Source organism: Zootermopsis nevadensis, unplaced genomic scaffold (assembly GCF_977971745.1).
Source record: "Zootermopsis nevadensis isolate Lab colony 2312 unplaced genomic scaffold, Znev_1.0 Znev_ptg000025l, whole genome shotgun sequence".
Taxonomy (NCBI): domain Eukaryota; kingdom Metazoa; phylum Arthropoda; class Insecta; order Blattodea; family Termopsidae; genus Zootermopsis; species Zootermopsis nevadensis.
In genome coordinates this window covers 7,795,224-7,822,109 of record NW_028259157.1, presented here as the reverse complement: position 1 = coordinate 7,822,109, position 26,886 = coordinate 7,795,224, and the positions used below count along the sequence as shown (strand labels likewise).

Sequence of the window (26,886 nt, the reverse complement as noted above, 5' to 3'; positions counted from 1 at the left end):
GAAAACTGTGATATCGCATTTGCGAACGTAGGGGACTGACAAGTATGCGTTTATCCTGTTGCCCGATAAAGAGTAAATAAGTTTATAATAATTATGATAATTTCTGGCGGTATTATTGAGGTCGGATTTAATTTTGTTACCTTCGCATTTCGCTATTGCCTGCTTTAGAAAGTGTGAATACGCTTTCGGCCAGAATAAATGAGTTGAACTGTGTTACTCCGTTCGAATTGCCTCGGATGTGTAAATTGGAAATAACCGCGTCGTACTGAGTTCTAAACCAGGAAGGCGTCTCCGAACCCTTCAGTGTAGAAGAACCCCATTTTGTGGATAACATTGACACGCTAACTGTGTCTGGTTTTATTATCGTTGTTAAGGAAACTACCGTTTTCGTACTGTAGGCAAAAAGTGTTTTAAGTTTCTCACGGTGGTGAAGATGTCTGTTGTTACTGCTGCTTTGTGACGTTATGTAGACTTGTAGGCGGCTTACTAGCGTTTCTGTGAACCGTATCGTGAAGATGGAAGCGACGCGGACAAGACTACACGGCATTGCAAACCAAAAGTCTACAATCGACAGAAACTGGTGTTCATTTCTGAACTGATGACTAATGCACATTTTGATGGGCGGCGTTACTCGGTTTTGCTTCGCGTTATGTGTTTGTTGGGAAAACGTTTTCACGTGCGTCCACCCCAGTTATGTAATAGGTTTAATCTCCGTTGGAATGTTCCTAGGTACAAACCGCAGCACATACAAATTGGAGACTGTCAGGAAGTTAGTTCAAGAACCGAAGCTGTTAAAAATATCTCGTTAATAAGAGTGACATTGCAAGATCTTATAAGGGTTTGCAGCCACAAGAAAACTAAGTGCCCGAGTTGTCAACCCCCAATTCCTTGTTTGTTTTTTTGGATGCTAGCCGTTGTCGGTTAGGTTTTATCACACTAGAAAGGTTAGTAAGAGCCAAGACGTGACCATTTCAAGTATACCGTGGTCTTTATTAAACATGATGTGCAGTGCTGAAGAGAGTGCATATTGACAGACACGATGCTAGTTCTGCCGTGTCATCGGTTCGTCTCCATTGTTGAATAAAGGACAGTTTTTGTTGTGGTGGTAATGTCTTGACAAGGAGGCAACTACAGATGATGGTAGATACATTGTTATGGTTGCTCTGGGGGGCGGGGAGTGGATGTTTTTGTGCAGTCGCTAATAATGTGACGAGATGAAGTCGAGGAGAACCGGACGCTAACGGTTGACGGGAAGCGCACGGGCCTCTGCCGGTAGGGTCTGGGAGGTAGGCCCCGGTCTGGGCAGACATCGCGCTAGTAATCTTGAAGTGTTTATTTCTTGTTAGGGAACCGAAGAACCATTTCATTTGCAACGTGAGTCATCGAGTTATTTGTACGTAGTAGAAAATACATTTCTACCCCCTATTTCTTGCATTTCGCTCGCCGTTTTACACTTCGTGAATTTCTGTTCTGGAAAAGATTAGTGCTACATGGGGCGAGGAACGTGCAGGAAAATTGAGTTTGCATGGAAGAATTTATTTGAACATGTATTTACTCCAGTACAAAGATCGAGTGATTGATGATTTTTAAGGAAATAATCACTGTTTTGACTCCGAGAATCACGCAAAACCAATAAATACGGTGTTAGAAAATTTTAGAGTTATTTATTGTTGGTGTAGGTGATGCATATGCTTAACCATTTGGCTTTAAATAGTTAATTCATAAAAGTTTTCCAATGTGTTGCGAGAACAACAAATTTTACCTGATTGTAATTCTGCATTTACTGAAAAGGAACACAAATGTTTTATATTGTGTTCACACAGTGAAGAGTGATAAATGCCTCGTTACTGTTTCCAGCTGAGAGAACAGCAAGACAGGTTACGTAAAATAGTTTTTGTAGAATGAGAACGTGTTAGTGAGATTTTTTCAAATAAAAGCGATATTAGTGCTCGGGTTAGCTATCTGAGATTTGAGGATGCTTTGGAGGAACATTTTAGGGACCGAGGCGGGAAAGCGACGTATGAGTTTTTGACTCAACGTTCGAAAGTTAGAACAGGAAAGAATAATTAAATTCGGAATTGTGAAATATTGAACAGCCAAACAGAGAGAGGACAGTAGTGGCAGAAGAAGGTATAGTTGCGCAAATTGTTTTATGTTTGTTTGAAATTAGGTGGGGGGCAGGACTTAACGCGCATGCTCATGACACGGCAGGCATTCGCTGTTGAGTTGTCCAGTTCAACCCCCCACCACGACCTCAAACTCGGCTTTGACGCGTCTTCAGAAGAGTTATTTCTCAGTTTGTTGCAGGGGGTGGGGGGAGATACGTGCCCAGTGTGAAAAAACAGCTTCTTAAGATAAAGTGTCGCGACGGACCCTCTACCGTGGTAGCTTATCATCACAAAAGAACTTTGTTAAGAACAAAAAAAGAAATCTTGGAACCAAAACTTTGTGATACTCTGTTCAGTTGCATTCAAGTTTTCCCTTATCAAGAATTGCTGCCATCTGGGCGAGTTTATTTCATACCACAACGCTTCTAACCAAGAACAGTGACGCAGAGCGAGGTTCGGTCATTGCAAAGTATGCGCGCCATGACACATTGTTATTTAGTGCGGAATGTTTGGATAATTTTGCGATTCTTAAAACGAATTTGTTGTATTTTTTAATTTTAAGGCGTGGAGCGTATTTACAAATACAAAGGACATGATAATTACGTTATTGTTTGTAGTTTATGTAACAATGCTCTCAGTAGCCCCGACCTTACGGTAAGGAATAATAGGATGGTTAATGAATAATGACCCTGAAAGGTAGTATCCTGCATTTGTCTGAATGTACGAAATAAATGCACAAATCTCAGAATTTGACTGGGGACGTCCCACATACGAAAGAAGAGTGCGAACCAAGGGACTGTGACGTTCGGTATATGGTCATTAGAATCTTGCCTTTGTAGATATGTCGTGGGACGCTTAAGATGGACGAAAATGTCGAATTGGAATTTTCAGCAGTCGCTAGGAACGAAAGCATTATTGTCCAGATCGGAAAAAGGGTTCATTGCCTTTTACTGGATCAAAACTGGGCACTGAACCGTTTCTCGATTAATCGACAGAAGGCAGCACCGTCTTATCGGTGCTAATAATCCTATCAAGATGGAATGTTGGACAAGGTGCTGTGAAAAATGATCGACCGTGCGTTCCCACGCGATCACGCAATATGCCTTTGTTGTGACACATTTGGGACCGGCCGTTGTAAGATGTTGAAGCGTTAGCACGGACCCCGTCATGCAGTGAAATCGATAAGTTTTCGGCCGTGTCCCTACGGTCATGCAGCAAGTCAGTAGCCTTAACCTCTCGGAATGTTTTTATGCCTAGATAATTTCCGTCTGTGTGTACCTTGATACTCATTTAGGACCACGCACAATGCATTAAGGGGCTTCTGTTCTACATACGTCATATTTGACGACTCTGAAACGTGTTTGGTAAAAACTGTGTTCTTTAGTAGTTTTATTAACCCATTTAAAGAGAGAGAGAAAGTTGGTTTGAGGCTACGAAGGTTCCCAGGCATTGCCCGCTCGTCCTTCTGTTATGAATAGGTTTAGTAAGGGCAAAGGATTTAGGAGACAGGATGGGATAAGAAATGGAGAAGGGGGAGATTGATCAGGGTCCTTGCGTTACTTTTGAATTTTGATATTGGCTTTGGGGGTGGAGTTTGGAAAAAGATTTGCTTTAATGTGGGGGGGGGGGCTACTATAGAGCGGAATTTTAATGCTAACACTGGGAGGCATGCAGAGCAACGTGGAATTTGGGTACAAACTCGGCATTTGCTCTAGTACTGAGGAAAACCACGGAAAACCTTGGTCGAGTTGGCCGGTCACAGGACCTTCCTGATGCGTGCTGACTTCTAGCCAGCAGTCCGGCATTTAAAATCGCGAGCCCTAGTCTGATTTACTTTTACGAATTCAGTCCGTACCGCGAAGAAAACACCACACTTCACCATTGAAAAGATCAACTGGTTAACGCTGTTTAAGGAAATAATCGCTGTTGACAGTGAGAATCTTACAAAACACATAATAAACAAGTTATGGTTTTAATCAGAAGAAAAACCGCGTTGTTTTAAAAAAGTTTCCAGACAATAATGCGCCATCTTAATCCACTTGTAAGCTGAATTAGATTTGTGTCAGTAATGAGATGTTAAGGCTTGTAATAGTGTTAAATAGTTGGGGTTTGTGAACACTAACGATCTTTCGGGTTGCATAAAGTCTGTCAATGTATGACCAGCCTTGGAGTTATTTGATCGTTTAAAGCTACCACCTGTTTAAACGTTTAGAAACATTCTGATTTTTCCGCAGAGCGCATGTGTGGGTTTTGTATGATTTGTGAAGAAAATACAACGAAAATTTCTTAAAAAGAGAGTGTAGAAATTGTTAGATGTGATTAATTTGTTTTTTAAAGGTGGGAACTGAGGTTTTAAACATAATTCGGACGAGATATCAAAGGATAAATAGAATTTGAAACTCTGTGTGATTACCGTTTCATTTCGTAGGATTTCATAACGGGACATATAAACGCGGACAGTCCGCGACTCTTTTAAGATGGAATAATGAATTAAGGCACTATTTCGTATTTCTGCTGTAAAGTAAGCTACGTACAAATTAAGGTAAGAGGTACTAATGTAGACGCAAATTTATTTTCTTGTTTAGAAGACTACAGTTTCATCTCAGTTTACGTGATTTAATAAAAACGTCTGAAATGTAGTCTTTTTTCTGGAAATAATGTCTACCACAGTTTAAAATTTATGAATTATAGTTTATAAATAAACGTAGGAAATTCGCGTTGTCACATTTGTTCTAATATTCAAAACGAAATTGATTAATTAATTAATTAATTTGATGTAATGATTTCATTTATAAGACGATGGGAAGTCAGTTTCCATGTATTTCGTATTCAGCTCTAGTTTTCGTCTGTTAGTAAAATTAATCACAATTGGGTCGTATTCAGAATTCAGTTCATACACGGAGCTACAACCCAGAAGACGACAGTCACCTCACAAATCATTTATACTGATTTTTGCAAACATTTAGACAAATATGATTATACAGTTCACACATGAACTGGAGACAGCTGGTATTTCTTCTAAATTATAAATAGCAATCAGACGAAGGTTGTATTTTTGTAGTACACCCCGTCACCGTGGAACCGGCGAAATATTATAGGCTAGGCCTATTATCCTTCATTTAATCCTGGATTGAATTTATTATCGTTTTATTTAAATAAATGGTTACTATATTCAAAAATAACTTACGCCCCAATTGGTACATTGAATTTACGTAATCTTGGGCAGAACTGTAGGCAAGTTAGTTATTTATAACTGATAACCAGTTCAAAGATTATTGGCTGTCGTAAGATTTTTAGCGTTTTAATTCATAATTAACTTCACGGAGCAGAGTCCTTATTGAGAAGCTCCTACCTACCTCCAAGTCCACGCGGTGTCAAAACCCAGATTGCCACCGTCCACGCTGCCTATTGTAAAGCTACCAGTTGTTGTCACCACCTGAAAAGGCAGTTTTTTCTTTGTCGTATGAAAAAGAACTACTTATTCATTTCCTTTCTTGAAATGAAAAGGTTCAGACATGCCTGATATAAACCCAATATTTCATATTTTCTACCTCCTAAATTGTATTCCGTATCGATTTAGAGATTTGTCTAATGGAATGGAAGTTAATTCCGTGCTGTCAAGAAAAACGGTCATGTGATGAATGAACAAATTCGCTGGTCAGCGAAGTAATTTGTCCAAACCAAGAAAGGCGTGAACATTTCTGTGTTGCTGCTTAGGTCATTAGACTTTAACACACTCAGCTGTTATTGTTAAGAGTAATTAAATCAAGAGGGTGTCAGATAGGCGGGGGTTTGTAAGATGCGTGTGACGCGAATCCACAAGATTTTATTCGGAGAAGCTCGAAAAAGGAATAATTTAGGATACGTTCGTGTGTATACGGGAAAATACATCACGAAACTCTTTTTGGATCATCCGGTACTGTTAAAGTTGTAGCTTATAAACACGGGAATCAAAAGTCTAGTGAGATAATTCCGGGCAGTATGTCGTGTGAGTAGAATTGGACGTTTCATGGCGTTCTGTGTTCTCCAAACTGATTTAAATACTAAGATGTCCATTCTTACAAGATCAGGCGGTGATGTAAGACAGAAGCTTTGAAATTAAGAGAGACTTGGAAATTTTAATTTATGTAACTTGCAGATTTTACTGAAATGCTGTCGTCAGATTGTCATTTGTCACCAATCAATTTAATATTGAATTTAAAAGTTTTCGTAATTTTTCACTTTTAAAGAATGCACTAGATGTAGCGCGCAGATTTCTGACGTTTGTCTGGCTTCAGAACTCTCACCACAGCCGTGGTACTCCTGTAGTGTCTGATTGACCAGTTGCCCCAATTATGGCAATAAATTTGCAGTTAATTGATTGCTGAATGGGCGTAACATTGACTCAGCTGCGCTGGTTATTCGCAGCTGTCATTGTCCTCCAAACCAATCTAACAATACTGTACCACATCGGTTGTGATGTCAGGGTTCCTTCTGCATCGTGTGCAACAGTAACATTATTTAATGTTATTTATACCGCCTCGACGATTATTTATTGAAGTTTTTAGGTTGGCGTAAGTGATCAAATAATAATTAACTTCATGCCTCCATGAATTATTTGTTACAAATGCATGCCCCTACTGACTTGACACATAATTTTATCTTGTTCTGTACATATTTCTATGCTGTTTTATACGATTTATTTGTATTATTGAAATACTTGCGAATAGTTTGCTTTGAACTGCCAGATATAGCGGAACTGGTCTGCAGAAATACACAGTGAATTCCGACCAGAAGGTAACAGTGCCTCTAAGCGAGATAGTTCGTGCGTAGCGTAGGAAGGGTTGAAGAGCAGTGTAGGCCAACTCTCAGTGGGTTTGAATTATTTTGAGGTTTCTGAGCGATTGTCAGCTTCCCAAAAAGGAAACTGTTCTGTGAAGTTGGTTACTAAATTAATAGTCCTGCTTATGGACTATACAGGGCCTAGTGATTCAAGCAGGATTTTTCAGAAGTGGAAGTTTATTTAGAAATGATTCAGAAATATTCTGAATTCGGAAACATTTCGAATCTTCTGTTGCCAGACATTGGCCTGACGCCATTTATAATGTCGAAGTTAATAACCTGCCGTGTGGACTTGTAGGTAGATACCAACGTTTCTAATGAACATGCTGTCACTAACTTCGGGGCTAGCCCTGATGATGGAGGCAGCATGTTTTTCCGAAACATTGGTATCTGCCAACATTCCGACATAACGTTGCAAAACTACAGGGTGGGTGGGAAGTAAGTAGGCATTAAATAATCACTATACATTGAAAATATGGAGGTTATAACCATTTCTCAATGCATACTTACTTCTCACTCATCCTGTAGAAGACCATAATCGATATCTTCACCGTCAGAATCTTAGATCTAATAAATTATGGCACTTGGTAGCGAAAGATTTTCCGACTTCATTTTGGCAGGGTGGCCACTTGAACGAACAATAACTTGGGATTTTGTCAAGAAATTGTATTCGTGAATTTCTTCTCATTTTTAAGAATAACATCAGATGTTTTTTGAAGCTTCGTTATCTGGATGTATAGTCTAATGGAGATTTATTATTTTTCTTGGAGGTGAGAATAGAACATTCCAATATTTTTAGACAGGTGGTGACCGCACTTTCGCTTTAACAAGAGTCATTTTTAAACCTGATCTCTTTTAGTAAAATGATAACCAAATATTTTACGCTGTTGGGCAATTGTTTGTTACGTCTTTAATTACGTATAAGTATTACTGCAACGAAAACACGTAATATTCTTGTGACTAACTTATTTCTTAAGTCAGAAATAGAGAAACTGGAATGTTGAGCTCACTACTTACACTCTACCATGTGCAATCAAAGAAAGATTAGGTGGAAAACTACCTCCACTCCTCTGCGTATTATTTAACTTGTTTATTTAAACTCGTCGATGATGGAATGTCATTGGACCGTAGTACGATGTTCTCAATCTCTTTTTTTTGAAATGGTTAATATTTTGAGATGTTCCGTCTTGAATTCGGCCAGCTGTCTTCGTTGGGAACGCGAGTGGGCAATTTGATGGTACCTTTGAGTTGTTTAGACAGTCTTTGGCTTCTAAAGGGTTAAACACCTGTTGATATAACTGTTGGATTTGTGTATAGTCGTCTCCAACAAATGACATTCACGGCAACGTTTTGATTTCCATCTGCTCAGTGAGACGTATGGGCTTCAGAAGGAAGGAGTCAGTTATTTACAGGGTATAAGCAAAGAATGTTCTTTCTTGTTTAGATCGGGGGGGGTCAACTTTTTTCTTTCCTTGGCTTCCTGTTGGCCCCAAGGGTCAAGAAACCCTCCAGGTACTATTTTGAAAACTAATAGATACATTTCATTATCTTTTAACAACACCTGTTCAGAAATGACATCAGCGAAGTACACACGAGCTTGCAAAGAGTTTCGCGTACCCGGCCATAACTGGTCTAGGGTCAGATGTGATCCACGGACCGCCAGTTAAACAACGCTGAATCAGATGATCGCCTCTTGTCATCAGAGTAACGAAGTGAGAGACGCTTCAATGGACCGTGTATGTGGCCTGAACGATTACATTTGGTAGTTTACGTTGTATACATTATTTGGATTTTGTTAAAGTTTCTGTTTGGATTTCAGGATGCTTGTAGAATTTCCATGGAGGAATGTCTTGTGAAACGCTTACCTCGTTGACCGAAAAGGTGAAGGGATGACGGCACTAAGATGGATCTTAGATAGATCGGGAATCGATATAAATAGTTCAGACGATACGCTTTGGTTTTATCCGTGTTGAACTTCAGGTTAAGACATACTTAAGATTACAATGTGTTGTTTGCTTGAATTTTAATGTTGTTTTTATTAGTAGCTTAGTATCATGGCGGCGACAGCGAATTGCGAGTCGGGCCGGACTAGAACAATTAGAGAAACATTTTATAGGAGTACAGCAAGTGTCGCCCGGAGTGGCTGGAAAATGCCATGTCAACCTCGTGAACATTGATTTGGCAACTTCTAAATGCGGATTGGACGCGCTGAGAAAAAACGAACAGGGGAGGCCACGAATTTCATCGTGGAGGAAATTGCAATTCCTTGCCTCGAATCGAATGCTGCAGCCCAGAAACAGGGTTGGGGCGTGGGGGTGCATATTTTACGTGCAGGCAGGCCGGCCGGTCTGTCATTCAGCGGTATCTTAAGAATGCGTGTTCTTTGATCACAACAAAGCAGGCCTCCGCCCAAGAGCAGAGGGGTCAAGATGAATGTGGAAAAGCGAAAGATAGGCTGTTGTGACTAGACTATGTTGTTTCAGGGAGAGAGACCGGTCCTTTACACAAGTTTTCGCCTCAGTGATCAGTCACTTTACGAACATTTATCATCTTTCATATTCAACGTAGAATATTGATGACGGCGCAATGAAGTGATTGCTTTAATGAATAACGACGCACACCACCGAAGATATGTAACCCTCCGTAGGAGGTCTGAATGATAGCATTACAGACCTACACATCGTTTGCATTGGTTTGTTCTTCGTTTATTTCTTTGGTTCTGGGCAAGAAGGGCTTAAATATTTCTGTTAACTTAAGGCGTTTTTGTCGAGAGTGAGAGAGATTTCCGATTTCGACGCAGGGTGGGATGAGAAAGGAAGATGATGATGAGCAGTGTCTAGTGAGAGGTTTGGAAGGAGGTGGTAGCGGCTGTTTGAGGCTACTGGTTTTAAAAAACGTACTGAGAAACGTAAGTTTTCCTGGTACAAGTTGTTGCAGGAAAGGACTTTTGTTACGGCGATGAAAGAGTGGTACAGATTTACGCATATAAGGTTCGTAGGAGTTGCATTCCTTCCGCACGTGGCCGTACATCGAAAAAGTGTGTCGTGTTGGGAAGCGTAAATCCATCCGTGTAATCAGTATCGCATTCCAGACGCAGTGTTTGATCCGGATTCCTGTAGTCATCGGCTATCCCCGTTTGCAAGGTCTGTCCCATCATGTGGGGGTTGTACTGACATTGTCCTCGCCGTTACCGCCTGCGTGCGTGGCGCTGGGATCGCAAGAACTGAGTTTGCGCTTGCGTGGTTCCTGGTTCCTCAAGTCCAGCAGCGTTCAGTGCAACAACACATGTCCCCCTACGTTCTGTTTGTCCTGCTTGTGCTTGAATCTAGTCGCTAGCACAGCACCTTGGGCAGCAGTCGAAGCAGAGATCGCCAGTCTGTCAGGGCTGATGTTATCCGAACATAAAATCTTTGTAGTCGGTACGAATCTGTGAACTTGACCGCCAGCACATGACGTTGTCATTAAGGTATTGTCCTACCTGAAAACATCGGACTACGCACACTCTCGTTTTCAGTTGTCATCGTTTGGTCTTATGCTCTGTAACGACGTGAGAACTTGGTAGGTATCAGCGTTTCGGAGAAACATTCTTCCTCAATCTTCAGCTTTGAAGTGCGATGGAGATAGTATGCTCTTCCGAATCGCTGGTTTCTCCTTTTAAATCCAGGCGACGTTACAGCCCAGAAGACAAACATCAACGTCCTCAGCGCTGTGAGAACTTAGGATGTTATCTTGGGTTGATGAAGATGACTGTCTTGTGTGATGTAGAAATTGACCGACGTTTCAGAGGTGTTTATTCACTCCGTCAACAGGGCATCACCCTTCAGAAACACAGGTCATTTTCTATCAGACAGCTCTGTGTAACGCCCCGGAAGACATCTTGTTACTCACCGCTGTGAAAACCTGAAATATAGATAATGAATCGATGTTTGTGAGCCTCGTACACTCGCTAGACCCCCCAAGCCAGCACAGTTCATGCCCACGTTTAATATTACAGGAACGTTCCAAATAGAAGTTTACGTGAAACTAAGCTTTCAGTTGAACAACTGGAACGCTGGCCGAATTATTTTGTTAATGTGTTAGTGTTATGCGTCTAATTGTATTTTAATGTTGGTTATAGGTCTGGTGATGGTGACGTATTCATAGACGTGGTGCCAGAAAAGCGCTTGCCGTAAGGATGGGCATTGTGGCTGCCCTGGTGATACTAAGTTTTGGTCTCGGAGTGGTGACCTTGGCAGTCGGCGGAGAGGGAACGGAATTGGAAATGGGCCGTGGTGGTAGCAGTACAGGGCCACCACCGCCACCAGCAGTATCAGCAGCGCAACGCCCGGATGCCACAGTCACGCCTTCGCCGGTTCGACACATCTTCGCCCAATACCCTCCTGCAACAGACGGCGAAGACAGCAGTGACCTGATGTTCACGCACTTGGTTGTGGACAAGGGCACGGGACGCGTCTATGCGGGGGCAGTGAACAAGCTGCTCCAGCTTGATGCTGGACTGAGAGTGGAAGAAACTGCCGTAACTGGTCCGTTCAAAGACAGTCCGCAGTGTCACGCGAGTGGTTGTGAATCGCCCGTGATTCAAACGACTCTGATGGAAAATGTGAACAAAGTACTGGTCATCGACCCCGAATCTCGAACTCTGATCGCATGCGGTTCTCTGAAACAAGGCGCTTGCGAAAAATACAAGATGGCGAACATCTCGCTCCAGCCAGAGTTTATTCCTACCAGCATCGCAGCGAACGATGAAGTAGCGTCCACGTACGCGTTCATAGGCCCCGAGCATTATAACCCCTGGGGCAGGTCCAACGTCCTCTACGTCGGGACGACGTTCACAAACAACGGGGAGTACCGCCACGACGTCCCCGCCATCTCGAGTCGCAATCTCTACAACCTGGAATTTGCAGAGTTGAGCTTCTCCAAGCAATCCATTGTTCGTATTGACGTCAAGTACAGAGACCATTTTCTCGTCAAATACGTGTACGGTTTTAACGCAAGCGAATTTGCGTACTTCGTGATCGTTCAGAAACAGTCTCCGCTCCCAGGACAGGAGGAACTCGGATACGTGTCTCGTCTCGCTAGGACCTGCATTAATGATGCTAATTACGATAGCTACACTGAGGTGACGTTGCAGTGCCTGGTTAGGGACCCCCAAAGTCCTGGGTCTGTGGTCAATTATAATCTAATTCAGGACGCCAAAGTCACGCAGGCAGGAGCGGACCTCGCTATGAGCCTCGGGATCAAGACTTCGGATCCCGTGTTCGTGGGAGTGTTCGGGCCGAGTCTTGGAATCAGCAACGAACCGCAATCTCGTTCTGCGGTGTGTGTGTACAGTCTGCAAGATATTGAGGCGAAGTTCAACGAGAACATTCATATGTGCTTCAACGGTAGCATTAAGTACAGGAATATGGACTACATATCTGGTCTCATCATGGATGGCAAGTGTCCTATGGCTGGGGTGAGTAACAAATATTTCGATTCTCCTCTCTTTATTTCTGCGGACTTCGGGGTTGAACCGCTTCGATTGCTTGGTGTGTGGAAGTCGTCCACTTGCTGAAAACTTTGGGGCTCAGCCCCCTTGTGTCGTGACGCTCGTCTGTTAAGTCACATTAGGCCTTGTTTTTGTATAGTTAATGTTGGTAGTTTTGTCACGGAAAAAAATACTCTACGTTATTAATTTCGAGATTGCAGCATGCAGTCTTCAATTATGTGTTGGCATTGAAATATTTTACGTTGTCGATTAAAGTTTTATCCCTTGTCATCGATTTAAAATTCACCCATAGAATTCTCGTAGCTTTTATTGACTTTCTTCTAGAGTTTATAAATTAAGTGTAGAATCGCAGCCTAAGAATTTTCTATAAGGTAACAGCAGAGTGTGTCTTGCAGCTTATGCCAAAATCATGTCTTCAGTGCACACATCGCTCTGAATCCGTTGTTGGCAAAGATTCAGAAGAAATGAGTACTTCAGTTTGAAGATGGCTGTCGTCTAGGGCGTAGTCTTGTAGAAGCTTACCGACGTTTCGGAGGTGCTTATTCCTGACATCGTCAGGGCGACGGTCTTGATGGTGGCAGCACGCGTAATGACTGAAAAGTAAAAGAAATGTTACGTTTATATAATAGTGACTGTTTTGTGTCAGATTTATTTCGCATTTCTGTTATCACAGTTGTGTGACGTGACATATTACCAAATCAGCGCCGGACAATTAAGAGAGAGGCAACATGCTTGTAGCCTAGCACTCGGTGATTTAAAAGTTTGGGTCTGTGTAGGATATCTTGAACGTAACTTTATTTCCACAGGTTGCCGGAAGATTAGTGTTTTTCTTTGGCCTTGATATTGGTGTAAAGTGTGGCTATTTTCAAACACTCGTCGTTCTCACAGAGGTTTAGCCTACAATGTTCTGCATTTTATTCTTTTGGGCTTTATTTAGCATTCCTTATAACACTGCCAAGACACTATGAACACTAATCTGTTTATCATAAGCCAAAATATTGAAAGCTAATTCTTTATCTTATCGGTTATTCTTCATCGAATGAGACTGTTGAAATTGCTTCAGACCAATTTATAATGGCAGTGTTACGAAAATATGAATTCTCGCGGTGGGCAGAGGAAGGTGGTAAATAAAGTTACCACAGACTTTCAAAGTGTTGGACGTCCCTGTTAGATAGTAAGTGGGATTTGAAGTTTTCGCGACGGTGAGTCCGAAGAAGTCTTGTCTTCTGCCTGTTGTGATTTCATGTGGAGGATGGCTTTAAGGCTTCGTCGTAGTTCCTCTTTCGCGCCGCTTAGTTGCAGACGCTCTTCATCTGAAAAATACGGGTTGAGTCACGCAAACGAAAGCAGCTTACTCACTAGTCGCCATTTTACAATTCCCAGTTTCTTTCTCCTTCTTTGAGTGGAATCTTGATTTCCCATGACTTGTATTGTTTCTTTTATTGCATTACCCAGCCCCTTCCTCTCCGTAGGAGACTGTTCTTCATTGGTTCAAGTTTTGAAATCTAACGAGATTCCAGTCGCCAATTGGTGTTCGCCCAACTCTGTAATATGATGTAAGGATTGCCCACTTACCACGACAGGTGTCAAGGTGGGGGGGGTTCTTTTTTGCTCCGCCCCTGTTTGTCCACGTGATATGACGCCGTCACCCCCTCTCCTCCCAAGTTCAGTTCAAACTACTTTTTGGCTGTGTTTTCGAACGTGTTATCAAAAGGAAAGAGTGATTTCCCTTTCTTTTATAATAGGGTTCCCATGTATGCGAGCCTGTGGCGTGACACACAGCATTACCACAGAACCTAGTCGTTTGTCACGCTCCGGGCTTACCTTAGTGTCCTCTATCGGCGTTTTCGGTGCTGTCCCTCTGGTGTCGAAATAAGAATTGCAGAGCCGTTAGGTGTATCTCCACGCAAGCGTGCGAATGGGGTGGTACATGTTTGCCGTCCTGAATGTAGACACACGGAGGAATCCTGTCGGAAACTTTCTTATGGCAGAAGCTGTGGATCTGATCTCACCTTTAGCTGGAGCATTCCTTGTACAATTCTGTGAAATCTAAAATTGCTCTTGTTGAGACAACGGTAGGTAAAAGGTCTACATTGGACACCCAACCTTAGGAAGGTCGGCTGAAAGTGTTAATCCAAATAAAATATATTTAACTACGTGTAAATCTGTATAGTTAAAATGTATTCTCGTACCTAGAAATAAATGAACTGCAAGAAAGAGAACGCGTTTGATTGAATTCACCCCCCAAGACAAAGCATTCTGAAAAACTTGTCTTTGCTTTGTGGTAACAGTAGGCCGAAAGAGTGCTGATCGGGGTAGGAAAAAGTAATTATTACTTATTCTATTGTAAGAAATTACCTCGGAACATTAGTTACAGGAACCAGAGTAAAAGAGAAAGAAAGAAAGAAAGAAAAAGAAAGCAAATTCTTGTCAGGTTAATGAGCTCCTACGTCTGAAACAGGGCCATTTTGATAGGCGTTTCACGAGGAATTAATTGACGCCACTGTTAAACTTGAGATTAAAATTAATGTAGGCCTCTAATGTACCCTCTGATTATCTCTTAAACGTGTTTCGATTATTCTTTCTTGCGTGTAAACAAAAGCGAATTAGTGGGCATGTCAGAATAATGGCTTGTAGCTATTTGTGTGTCTGAATTGACGAATGAACGTAGGATAACAGATCAAAAACATTAATGTGCAGGAAAGATCGGTTTCAGGTACGATTTTAGGACTTGTAAATTTTTGATACGTGGAATTCATCCGTGAAGCGTGAGTGTCACTTTAGACCAAACGGAGTTCGTACATTATGAACCTCTTCTCGCATTTTAATTTCAGTAGAATTTTAATTTATTACCAAATATTCCTCTCAGCACCCTTTTCACACACACGCCCTCAGGCTACGTTCCTCTCCTAGTGTTAGAGACCCAAGTTTCACACCCATACAACACTACAGGCAATATTATGGTTTTATATATTTTAATCTTTACGTTTTTAGACAGCAGCTGAAAAGACAAAAGGTTATCTGAACTGAATGGTAGTAAGCATTTCCTGAATTTAATCTGGATTTAATTTCCTCATGAATCAAATTTTGATTTGTTACTATCGCTCACAAATATCTAAACTTTGCCACATTTTTAAAGAAGCGGTAATGAACCTTAGTTCGGGTTCCATAAAATGTGGGGAATATCTTGAGTAGCTGAGTGACTGTCGTCTCCATGGAGTAAGAATTTGAAATTGTTCTCAGTTAGAGTTGTGTCCTATAGTGCAGTGGTGTTCAACCTTTTTTGTTCGCGTGCCCCCAGATATAATTTCTCTTCAACTTTGTACCCCCAAAGTTGTTGGTGTATAATTCAAGTTATACATAGTATATAATATACATCTAAAATAAATTAAATAAATTAGATTACTGATTATTCAGTGTTTATCATAAAATATATTTTTTTTTAATTTCACGTAACACCCTAAGATGTCTTCGCGTACCCCAAGTTGAACACCACTGCTAAAGTGCCCCTCTTGCTTAACCCCTGGTTATAGTGGGTATTTGTCTATTATTAGCACATTTTTCTTACAGCCCCATTACGTGTGTTTCTGTAGAATCGTCATGGTGGATTCGTCTTTCTGCTCTGTTAGTCTCGCCATTGCTGGAATATAGTCGAACATCAAAGTGTTAAAATGTAGGCCTAGACGATTTCATTCTTCAGACTTCCAGCCTCTTTGTTTCGTCCTTGCTACAACACGGTACATTTCCTCTTCCCCAGGCCGCATATTTGCTCAGTCACCTGGTTTCAACTCATAATTTCTGGCTCGTCAAAGGTAGAGACGTTAACTCCGAATGGCGGTCGATTCTGGTTTGTCTCCTCGCGTCCGTCGAGCTCCTTGACGTGTTCCTCGTGTTTTCACATTCCGTCGTCTAAAACTATGACTGACGTTGTTTCGCAGATTATTCGGATGATTAAATTAAGGAGGATCAGACGGGCAGGGCATTTAGCACGCATGGGTGATACGAGAAATTCGGTTTGAAAGCCTGAAAGGACGAGACAATGTTTAATGACGTGTCTTTACGATTTGGAGCTTTGGTGGGCACCTCCTAATACGGAAATGAACCTTCGAGTTCCATGCAAAACAGTAGATTTGTGGGCTATCTGAGCGACTCTCAGCTTCTCACCATGCTCACCATTCTCATGCGCTTGAAAACGCCACCACTGAATTAAAATATTTTAAAATTTGCTGCTTAATGTGTTACAGTCATGTTTGTGGCTCATGTTCCAGCTGTTACCGGTACAACATGTGGGCTGTGTTATGTCTCACAGGTCATGTAACATTTATGTTCTTAATGTACATTTACAACTATAGGTACATAATGTAAACTGAGATAATCTTCATAACCGAAACGTACGTTGATCACTGGCTTTTGTATTAAGGTATGGCAATCCCTAATGCCGTAAAGGTTCTCATATAGTCAACATACGTAATTAAGGATACCAGGTGTTAATTTTACAACCAAACTGCTGATCAGCTGTGCAAACTATTGACACTAAATATGTGTTTCTTCGTGTGTGGTTGTTGTATGCGTTTATAGTTTGTTTATTACTTTAGCTTTGTTTATTGGCTTACTAAGTTTCGTGTCCTCATGGTTGTCAGGGTAAGTATAGATAAAGTTAAAATTGTTCCTCCCGAACGCTGATCGTATAGGAGAATGGATTCTAGTCTTCGACTCTAGATGGACGAAAGGCCCTGTTTATTACCCGTGCAAGAAGAAGCCGTTCTGATCATGGTGACTAAAGGAAAAGTTTTACGTTGCTTATACCCAATCCAAGAGCTGTTTCTGGTCTCTGAATATGTGCGTAGACTGAAATTCGAAATAGGAAACATTTGTATTTAGCAGGTATACAAGAAAAGTTACTGACTTCGGACTGGACGACCGGGGTTCTATCCCCGACGGGGGCAGATAATTTTTCCCCTAGCCTCTGCATCCAGATCGGCTCTGGGGCCCACCCAACCTTTTATCCAGTGGGTACATGTGTCCTTACCCGGAGGTAAAGTTCGGCCGGGACGTAACGCTGACCACTTACCCCATCTAATTCCGAGGTTAAGAATGAGTAGGACCTATACCCCTCCCCCCAAGCGCCTACGTGGCGTATAGTGTGGCAGCTTTACTTTTAGGTACAAGGATTGCTTTCCATAAGACGGCAAAGGCTGTAGGATCGAACATCCGACAACTTTCCTGCGTCTAATCGTGGCGTCAGGAAATGAGCAGAGAAACCTTCCCTAATCAAATTTTATGTAGTTGACGGTGTGATACTTAAACTTTATCTTAACTTATTCAATGCTACGACTTCCCCCCCCCCCCCCCCCCCCCCAAAGTCATTATTTCAATACAGTAACGACATTTACAAAAAAAAAAATGGTCAAGTTTGACGTTGAAAACGCGCGGTCCTGTCTTCAGCCGTGCCCATTTAATCACGGGCGTGTTGTTCTGATCGATTGACGTGCTTATAACAGCGCCAGAGTAAATATGAGCCGGTGAGAATGATAGTGGTGCAAGTTTGCTTCGTTTTGAGTAAATTAAAGATTACATATCGTGCCATAAAATAATTGTAAAACGTTGCGTTTAGTCTACGGTACTACTTATGATATTTCATTTGGCGAAGATGCTTCGATCTGTCTCTAATCGAAGACATTTCTGCAAAGGCGACGTAATCTCTTGTAGAACTTTACAACCCTGAAGGTGAAAACAGTGTGTTTCTCCAGAACGTTGGTGTCTGCCTGCACGGCGTCACACACAACCCAGAAGAACATCGTCGTCTTCACCATCGCGAGAACCACAAATTTTTCATTCACAAAAGTAAGTCGTTAACTTTTCGTGATTGGTTGAATCTTTCTGGAGCTCTGGTAAGCAGACAGTGGGCTTCACCCGCTCCATCTTTAGATAACTCGGCCTCTGGCCCTCAGTGTTTTTCATGGGCTGTATCCGGGTTCGTTCCAATGTGTTTTTTGTGGAGATAATAACAAAATTTTTACATTAGTTAGGCTACCTTTGTGAACATTGTTTCAGAGATTATTTGTGGTAATGAACCAGTTAACCATTGAAGTACAAACGCAATTTTATTTTAAATAAGGTGCGTGCTAAACGACGTGTATCAAAGTAAAATTTTTCGTTCCACGTAAAGAGACTTTCAGAAATTAAACACTGACTGTACATGTTTGTTTTAGACTACAAGAAACGCGCTGTTCTGAATGTATATTACTTTGAGAGATCGCCCTTAATCGGTTTTTATGTTTTAATTTACGAAATAAATATGACGAAATCCCATAAACCGTTCTGACCCGAGTATGAGATAATATTTCCTGGAAAATATAAATAGGAGGTTACATAAAGTGCCGTAAATTCGTTTTATTCTCAACTTTTCGTGTTCCTGACGCCTATAAATGTGCGGTACAGGATTATGTAGCCTTTCCTGCTTCATTTCTTCTCAACTTCACCTTTTTCTTTGCATCCTTTCTTGCCCTATTCCTCCACCTTCTTGTACCTTTTCCTGTGCCATTTCTTATTGCTGTCCTGAGATACGAACACGAAATTATTTAATATGGGCCGGCTGAGGTACCTGGGGTCACTGATACAGGTGTGTATTTTACCAGTTCTGTTCACCAACTGTCACCAAAATGACCCATACAGAGCCACTTTTCTGTCGCATTCAACAGGGCAGACGCGTTTTTCACTGTATTCGTGTTCGGCCTCAGAGCCTTATGCAAAGGCTGGGCCTCCAGACAATGTTTATTCTCCATGTTTAAGCCCTCACGCGTTGAATGAAGTACAACAGTGGCCTACGTAGACCTAAATAAAACCAGGAAGTTTTGGTGTCCAAATTGATGGGCTGTTTGGCGAGACTATTTTTAAAGCCGAAGCATCGCATTCTTTCGTTCGTTATTCGTCTATAGTTTATCAGCTCTTGAGACTGTGCTGATGAACCGTGTGTACGGTTGTTAAAATTGTGTGAATAGTAAACAAGGATTTTGCCTTAGCTTGATTTCAGTTTGTCATCGAATTGTGATTGGTTTTTAAATAAGTGAGCATTGTTTAAAACACGAATGTAGGCATGCATATATATATTATATTTATTTTATATTATTTAGTGTTCTGCCTGACGACAGGTCCATATGAACAGGATCCTTCCATCCTTTTCTCGGACTGGGACCTCCTGTTCATATACGTTCTTGGCAGATGATCCAGAAGTGGTTTGCCATTGCCTTCTTCTGTGTGTGAATGGATTAATTGTTGGGATGCCACGGAGAAATCGGGGAAGCCTCCGGAGGAAACCTCCGTGTTGCCTAGACCACGGCCTTGCCCAACACAAGTTATAAATTCGGGCACCGCCGGGAATCGAACCCGAGACCCCAGGATTAAAAGGCCAGCGTATTATATTATATTATAATATTATATGGTTATGCATTCCACATGGAATGTCTTGGGAATATTACCATAAGTGGCGAGTAGGCGAGGATTTGGTAGGAGAGAGTGACAGTTCAAGGCACTTACTTTCAGAAACAGAAAAATCACGATGAGAATCGAAGTGGGTACCTCCTAATTTAAAATGCGAAGCGTTACTGCTACTCCAGTTTGTTCGGTCGTATTACTTTATGTGAATGCACCTAAGTCCAGTCTTTTCCGGGAACAAAACCACGGACCTGGCCAATGACCAGCAGACACGTTTACCCGTCGAGGCATTTGCTGTATGACGGAATCGGTCCACGCCAGTGTTACGATGGCATTCGCTTTTCAAAGATCGATAATAGTCGATTTGCACCGTACTTGACAATGAGGTAGAGCGGTTTATCAAAGGATAATACGCTGTAAGTGGGAACCTGCATCCTGGTAGTGTTTCAAAATGGATGTGAAACTAGAGCGTTATTATTTTGATATGATTATTTGTGTACAGAGGGCATAGTAAATGTGCTCCATTGAAGGAGTGTGTGATGTTTGAAATATGAATGAGTATAGATCTCCGTAGTGGGAGACCGCCATTTGTCTGATATTAGAACACTTTAACACGCGTTAGACACGAAGTGAACTTATAATGCAATGGAAGTTCGATATTTCTTACTACAAATATTTGTTATGCTGTTTATGCTGAAGTTACTTTTGTAATGTTGTGGGCTGAGACTAATACCTAGTTGACAGAAAGTTTTCATTATGTTTGCCAATATTTTGTGTAATTTTTTTTCTCCATTCATGCTTCGTAAACAAGAGGTCTGAGGTAGCTTAAGTGTAAGAATTAAGAACTTTGATTCGGTACTAACTATTTTACACCCAATTTTATATTTATATATGACTTGGGCATATTTTTATGTTTTCAAGATGAATGCCCCGGGGGGGGGGGGGGGCTTTGAAGGTGACTGCGTATTGCACACTATACGATGCTTTGGTAGCTGTAAGCGATAGTAATTCTGAATGTCGGGTCAGTAAGATTGATAGATTGTGAGTTTATTTAGCGACGTTGTTTGATCTCTTAAGATAGGAAGCGTCGAAGCCCTGGGAATATTTTCATGATTTGTATGTAAGATTTCGGGAACAATTTTGGGTTCACGGTTAATGAGGGACAGCCAGCATTAACTTACTGAGTTGGTCAGTCAGTCTGAAATGAATTTGAATTCGCTGTAGGCTGACAGACTCTCTCTAAAGGCCATATAATTAATAATTGTGTTCTTTGTAAATATTTCAGTAATTTGTTTTTTAAATGTCAGTTACTGCCGTCAGGAAATTTTTTGTCTTGGAGTTACTGCTCGCTCGACTGCAGGTTATCACTGGCAGTTGCGTAATTTCTACACCGTCAGAATGTAGTGCTTTTGTCACTAGTACGCTGTTAAGTTACACATTAACTAATTTATCAGGGTGGTAACATTCAGTAATTCTGTATGTTGCCCATAGAGTGTTTTTATGAGTTTCGTATGATTTCCAAAATAAATAACGATTATTTTCCTGAAGAAAATTAACCAATCTTTGCAGTGGAGACGCAGTTGGTTTTCATTGAAGTAGGAACAGGATTTCTTTACTAAGAAACTTTGGTGATTTCGTAATCCAAACGATTTATACACTTTCATTAGCTGTTGTATTCAGACAAACATCCCATCTCATCTGTTTGTGTTGTGCTGTACTCTACTGTATTTAAAACATTCACAGTTTCTTAACACTTTCGTTCCTTTGCTCCAAAGAAACAAGAACAAACAGTTAACGATCTACGCTTTGCTGTATTTCGTGTTTTATGTGATTTTTGCGTAGCCTTTCTGTGTGTCGTGTATCATAGCTTTGCTTGTAGTGAATATTGCCGTCTAATTTGAACTTATTGGAAATACCTACGAAGTTTATACGACAAAGATTCTGTGTCAGACTTCCTCAGCTCAAAGTTGATTCCACACGAGTTCCATGTATTTTCTTCACTCGTTCATGGGCCCGCGATTTTACGATTGAAGTAGTCCGAAACGCTGTTCCACAACGTAGTAAAAAATATGTAGCGCGTGGTCTGGATATCACACTTCCACAGAGGCAGAATATTCCGGATTCTTTTTGAAACGCTATTTCTCCGTGTGTGCAAAAGTTAAGTAGATCACTCAGACGAAGTTTAATTTTGTCAACGTCGTCATATAGGCATGTGATGGCGATAAGGACACGAAAGGAGGGCAAGTTTGTTTAATGTCAAGGAAATGTGAGCCACGTACTGTCCACAGATGACGAGAAAAATCCTGCTGGGGGAATGTTACTTATCAGCTGGACTAGAGGGCTACTATTGGTGGAGAGTGTGATACGTCAGAGTTTTACTCTACTGCACACAGACTGAAAACATCAAGCAGTTAAGAGTAGCGTGTAGTGAGCGCAATTGTAATGTGTTCTGTGGGTGTTGCGATAATATTCTAGATTAAATCACTGTGCCACTGTGAGGTAAACTTAAAGCTGTACCCATTAGAACACATGAAAGCCTGTCGTCTGTTGTTCGTTCAGTGGTTGTGGAACGAATGCTTTTAGGACGGGTCGTCACTCACCGCGAAATCTTGCGCATGCGCGTATATCTAATTCCTAGCAGGGATTTTCTCCTGATCTGTGGACTGTAGATCTGTGTGTCTCCTGTTCGTGCGTTGAAGGATGTGGGAATGATAATTGTTTATTATGTTCTTAGAATTTCATTGTCCCATGTCAGTAGGATCCAGACCACGTGAATGATGCAACTAACAGATGCAAAGATGATTAGGGTTTAGAAGTGGGTCGAGTATCTCAGTTCTTAGGAACTGACAGTAAAAACTGATATATGAAACTTGCATAGGACAAACCATTTTAAGATAAGCGAGGTTTCAGGTTCTCACAACGGCGAGTATGAAGGTCTTCTGGGTTGTTGCGCCGTGTAGTCTGGTAGAAGTTACGGACGTTTCAGAGGTGCTCACTGGTTCGTTTCAATTTACTTCCTTTCTCAAAGTAAACCCAACACTTCGGCGTCAGAAAGCTCAACTGATTAATGATGCGTCAGGAAATAATCGCTGTTAATGTTGATATTCATACAAAACCCATAAATACACTCTGGGTAAAATGCAGATATTGATGGTTTAAAGCAAATGATACAAAGAGTTTGACTGTGTGCTTTGTAGGATTAAGTGACCGAAAGTTTATGAAGCCAACGGAGGCGTGAGTTCAGAAGCTAATATTTGGGGAGGTGTTTGTTTAATGTATCGTAACCAGAAAACAGGACATGACTCTGGTGCAGAAATTATTAATAAATAAGTGATTCGAAAATACAGAAAATTGCAGATGCTTGAGTTGCAACACGCGAGAAGAATAATGTTACAAATGGGAAGGGAGAAAATAAAATACTGAGGTTTTCCAAAATCTGTGTTATCCACATAATGTCAAGTAAGACGGGGTGGCTACATCTGACAATAACGCATGGCAGCCCTAACGGGAGGTTAATATATTTATTTATTTCTACGTAGTTTATTTAACGACGCTTTCTCAGTAGCGTGAACTATATAGCGTCGAATGAGAGGACGATAGTGAATTGGAAAGGATGTGGAAGGAAGCATTCTGTCCTAATTTAAGGTTCTATCCAGGCTTTTGCCCTGAGGGACTGAGGTAACCCATGAAAACCCCAGACAGGATAGCCGGCCTCCGGGCTGAGATTTGAACCCGGGATCCCCGAATACGAAGTAGGAATATCTTTTTGTAAAAATAAATCCCAGAACAGGAGACCCGTGTGTGGGGCTGGGTACTAATGGTGGATGTGTTCCAGGAAGCAACGTTGTTGAATCTCTGGTTCCATAACAACAGTTAATACTTTACGAAGAATGGGCGTGTAAGTTAATTACTGTCATTTGCTCAAAGAAAACAATTTTATGGCTTGCGACATTACGTTGTTGACTTTACATAAACTTGCCTTACTTTTAATACTTTTTGTTTGAAAGTTCTAATACGTACTTCTGTTATTAAAATAAGAGCTTGTTTCATAGCTGAAATAACATTGCATTTGTTTATTAACTCTTAATTGTTGTTCCGCTTAGACGTGTTTTTTTTCTTGTAATGTCATTATCCAGTGTAGTAGTTGTAAATATTTAATGTAGCCACAGTAGGTAAGTGGCAGAATATTTGGCATAGAGGAGCGTATTGTTCTCTGTTTCTTGGTTCATATTCGTAGACCAATTAGACTAAGGCTAGTTCAGCAGAACGCGTTTCATCATTTGAAAATGGCGGCGTTTAAAAAATGTGTACATTCTAAGGAAAGTGGCGTATTTGATCGGTTTTAAACTGATTGTCAGTCAGGCTTGTTCTCAAAATAATTTTTAAAAATTTCCGAGCATTGTTTAATTAATCTGTAAAGTTAAATGATAATTTTTCCTCGACTACGTTTAAAAATTAATCATAATTAAACATTTCGTTATTGTTATTGTTTTAAAATCTCTCAAAAACGAGATGAATAATGTTACTGAATTTAAAATAATTAGAACTAAGTATTCTGCTATTCGTATAACGTATTTTGGTTCAAAATAAACGTTCATTTCACGCTTATAACGTAAAATGTACCTTTTGGATTACCAACGGACCAAAAACTTCCCATTCCAAGAAGACGTGGCTCGTCCAAACAATATTTAACAGTTCAGTTCGTACTTCACAGAAAACAACACGTTTCCATTACAAAGGTCACATGATTTATGATGTTTAAGGCATTAATAGCTGTTTTTGGGAGGATATGGCAAAAATGCAGAGTACCTGAAGCTTACAGATGTCTCGCACTGTAGTTACAGTAGATTTTAAAGGGTTTGTGCTGGTTTACACATTCGCGGTTAAGGAAAATAGAAATTAGGTAGGCCATGACATCACAGCTAGATAGTTCTTAATTTTTTTTTTCAAAATCAGGAGAAACAGAATAAGTTTATGTTTATGTTTAATGTAGTGTAATTGTCAACATTTAAAGCAATAATGCTTCTTCATCCTTTCTTTAAACGTCTGCTTTCTTTCTGTTTTATTTTTTCTAAACACTGACGTAATAACGCTTCTGATATTAAAACTCCTCAGCGCATGGAAAAGAGGACATGCACACAGGACGTGTGTAGGTAGCATCGTGTAAAAAATCTGATATAACTTGAAGACGGGCAAACACGTGGAAAAGGTTTATCTTTTATTTCCTCAGGTACGCAGTCGATGGAGACCCTGATACATAGAGTTAAATAGTTTCAAAACCTGGGACTGGAAAGAGTAGCGTATCGAAGATACTGGATGAACAGTCTATCGGCTAACCGTCTCGCAACGATATCTCTGTGCGGGAAGTACATCGCTCCTAAATGCGTTCAGACTCGCCGAGAAACGCCACTCACGATAAAATGTTGTAGACCATGCAGTGGCGTGTCTTTACCACAGGATATTAATCGAAAAACTGCTTTCAGATAATCGATTATATTTTACTTCGTATTCATCCTCGGCTTTCGACGATGTGTAGTCGGTGCAGCTGAAAAATTGTCAAGACAGGAATAAATCACAAAGTCTTTTTGGATCAAACTCTACTGTTTATGATACAGAATTAAATGTAGGTCTGTATCGAATTTTCATACGTTCGTGGGCAATGCAATTTTTCTTGACAGCTGCAAAGGTTCACAGAATATAAGAGGCTATTCTGTAGTTACATATAGACCTACCAACTGAGAATGCTTGGTAATATCAACATCTGTTCTCCATTTGACGAAGTGAAATGCCACATAATTTTAGCCTGATTGTTAACAGTAAAGTGCAGTAATTCAAGTAGCCTCCATACCACTTTCGACGTATGACAGAAAATGTACAGACTGGGCAGATTACGGGAAACGCAGTGTCAGATGATATTAATGTAATTTACTGAATCTTTAATATACAGCTAACAGGATGAAGTAGTTTAAACACAATGAACGTCGTCCATTGGACGTTTCGATTTTCAGTTTCTACGTTCATGATTGCCCTCAATCTGCCTCGCCATTTCTTCAGGGGATGAGTGTCCATGTTGACCGCTTTATTCGGGCTAACGCTTTGAAAAAGAAAAGTCTTGTCCTACTTTCGTGGTTCTGTCATTTTCCTTGAAGTGGAATACACCAGAAGCGATCAGATAAGGTTCATCGTTAGCCAGATACAGCCAGTCAGCCAGACGTTGTTAGCCAGCTGGTCGAGGCTTACACTCGCCGCATGTGTCTGTTGTGTTGCAGTGTATGGAGAGACGGTGAGCCACGGAAGTAATACAGAACGTTTTATTTTTAAAATTGTTTGCCTGCTTAACATGAATGATTCGCCTGTGCATTTACTTTAATGAAGCTGGTACATGGACATATATTCCAGTTGAAATTGAGCTCACTGGCAAAGTATAGCAATTTTTAAACGATTAAAATAAATTTGCATATTACACAGCAGTAGATAAATCTGTTTGTAAGTGTTGTGGTTAACTGATAACACGATTTTAACAGGCGTGGCCTATCTTAAATTTATATTTTGTAACTCTGTTAATAGTGTGGCTCGTTATTTGTAAGGAGAGGGATTAATAGGCATACCATAAATTTGGATCGAGGAAAGTGAGCGAAGGAAGAAAGAAATAGATAATGACCATCTCCAGGGCCCGTTGTGCATTGCAGTGACATTGGAATTCTTCCGGTTAGTAATCAGTGCTTGATAATTAAGCAGCAACAAGTAGTTCCTGGTAAAGGGCATATTAAGGGAGAGCGTATGGTCTCTTATATGCATATATGCAGGCATATAGCCATTTGAAGCACGAAGTTCTAAGTAATGTTTAAACATTTGTTTAATGCCGCGTCTCCATTTCAAAGACTAAGTTGTTTAATGTTGTTTCAGGAAATAATAGGAGATAGTTCTTAGAATAACAAGAAGTCGATAACGAAACAGAAATATTACCCATCTTTGTTGGCTGTTTCAAATAAAGCGTAGTATCGCCCTGATGACAGAGGCAGTGCGACCTCTGAA

At 40.8% G+C, this 26,886-nt stretch overlaps 1 protein-coding gene across 12 annotated transcripts in view; it reads left to right on the top strand.

Moving 5' to 3' along the window:
- Positions 1-26,886, top strand: part of PlexB (plexin B) — a 362,229-nt gene that overhangs the window by 57,621 nt on the left and 277,722 nt on the right. For 11 of the 12 annotated variants that reach the window (XM_087356028.1, XM_087356034.1, XM_087356031.1 and 8 more), the window contains exon 2: positions 11,047-12,384. In XM_087356028.1, the coding sequence (XP_087212154.1) occupies positions 11,104-12,384 (1,281 nt within the window). In that variant the 5' untranslated portion in view covers positions 11,047-11,103. Of the gene's footprint in view, positions 1-10,310; positions 10,396-11,046; positions 12,385-26,886 lie in introns of those variants that run through there. The other variant, XM_087356030.1, reaches the window with a different exon arrangement.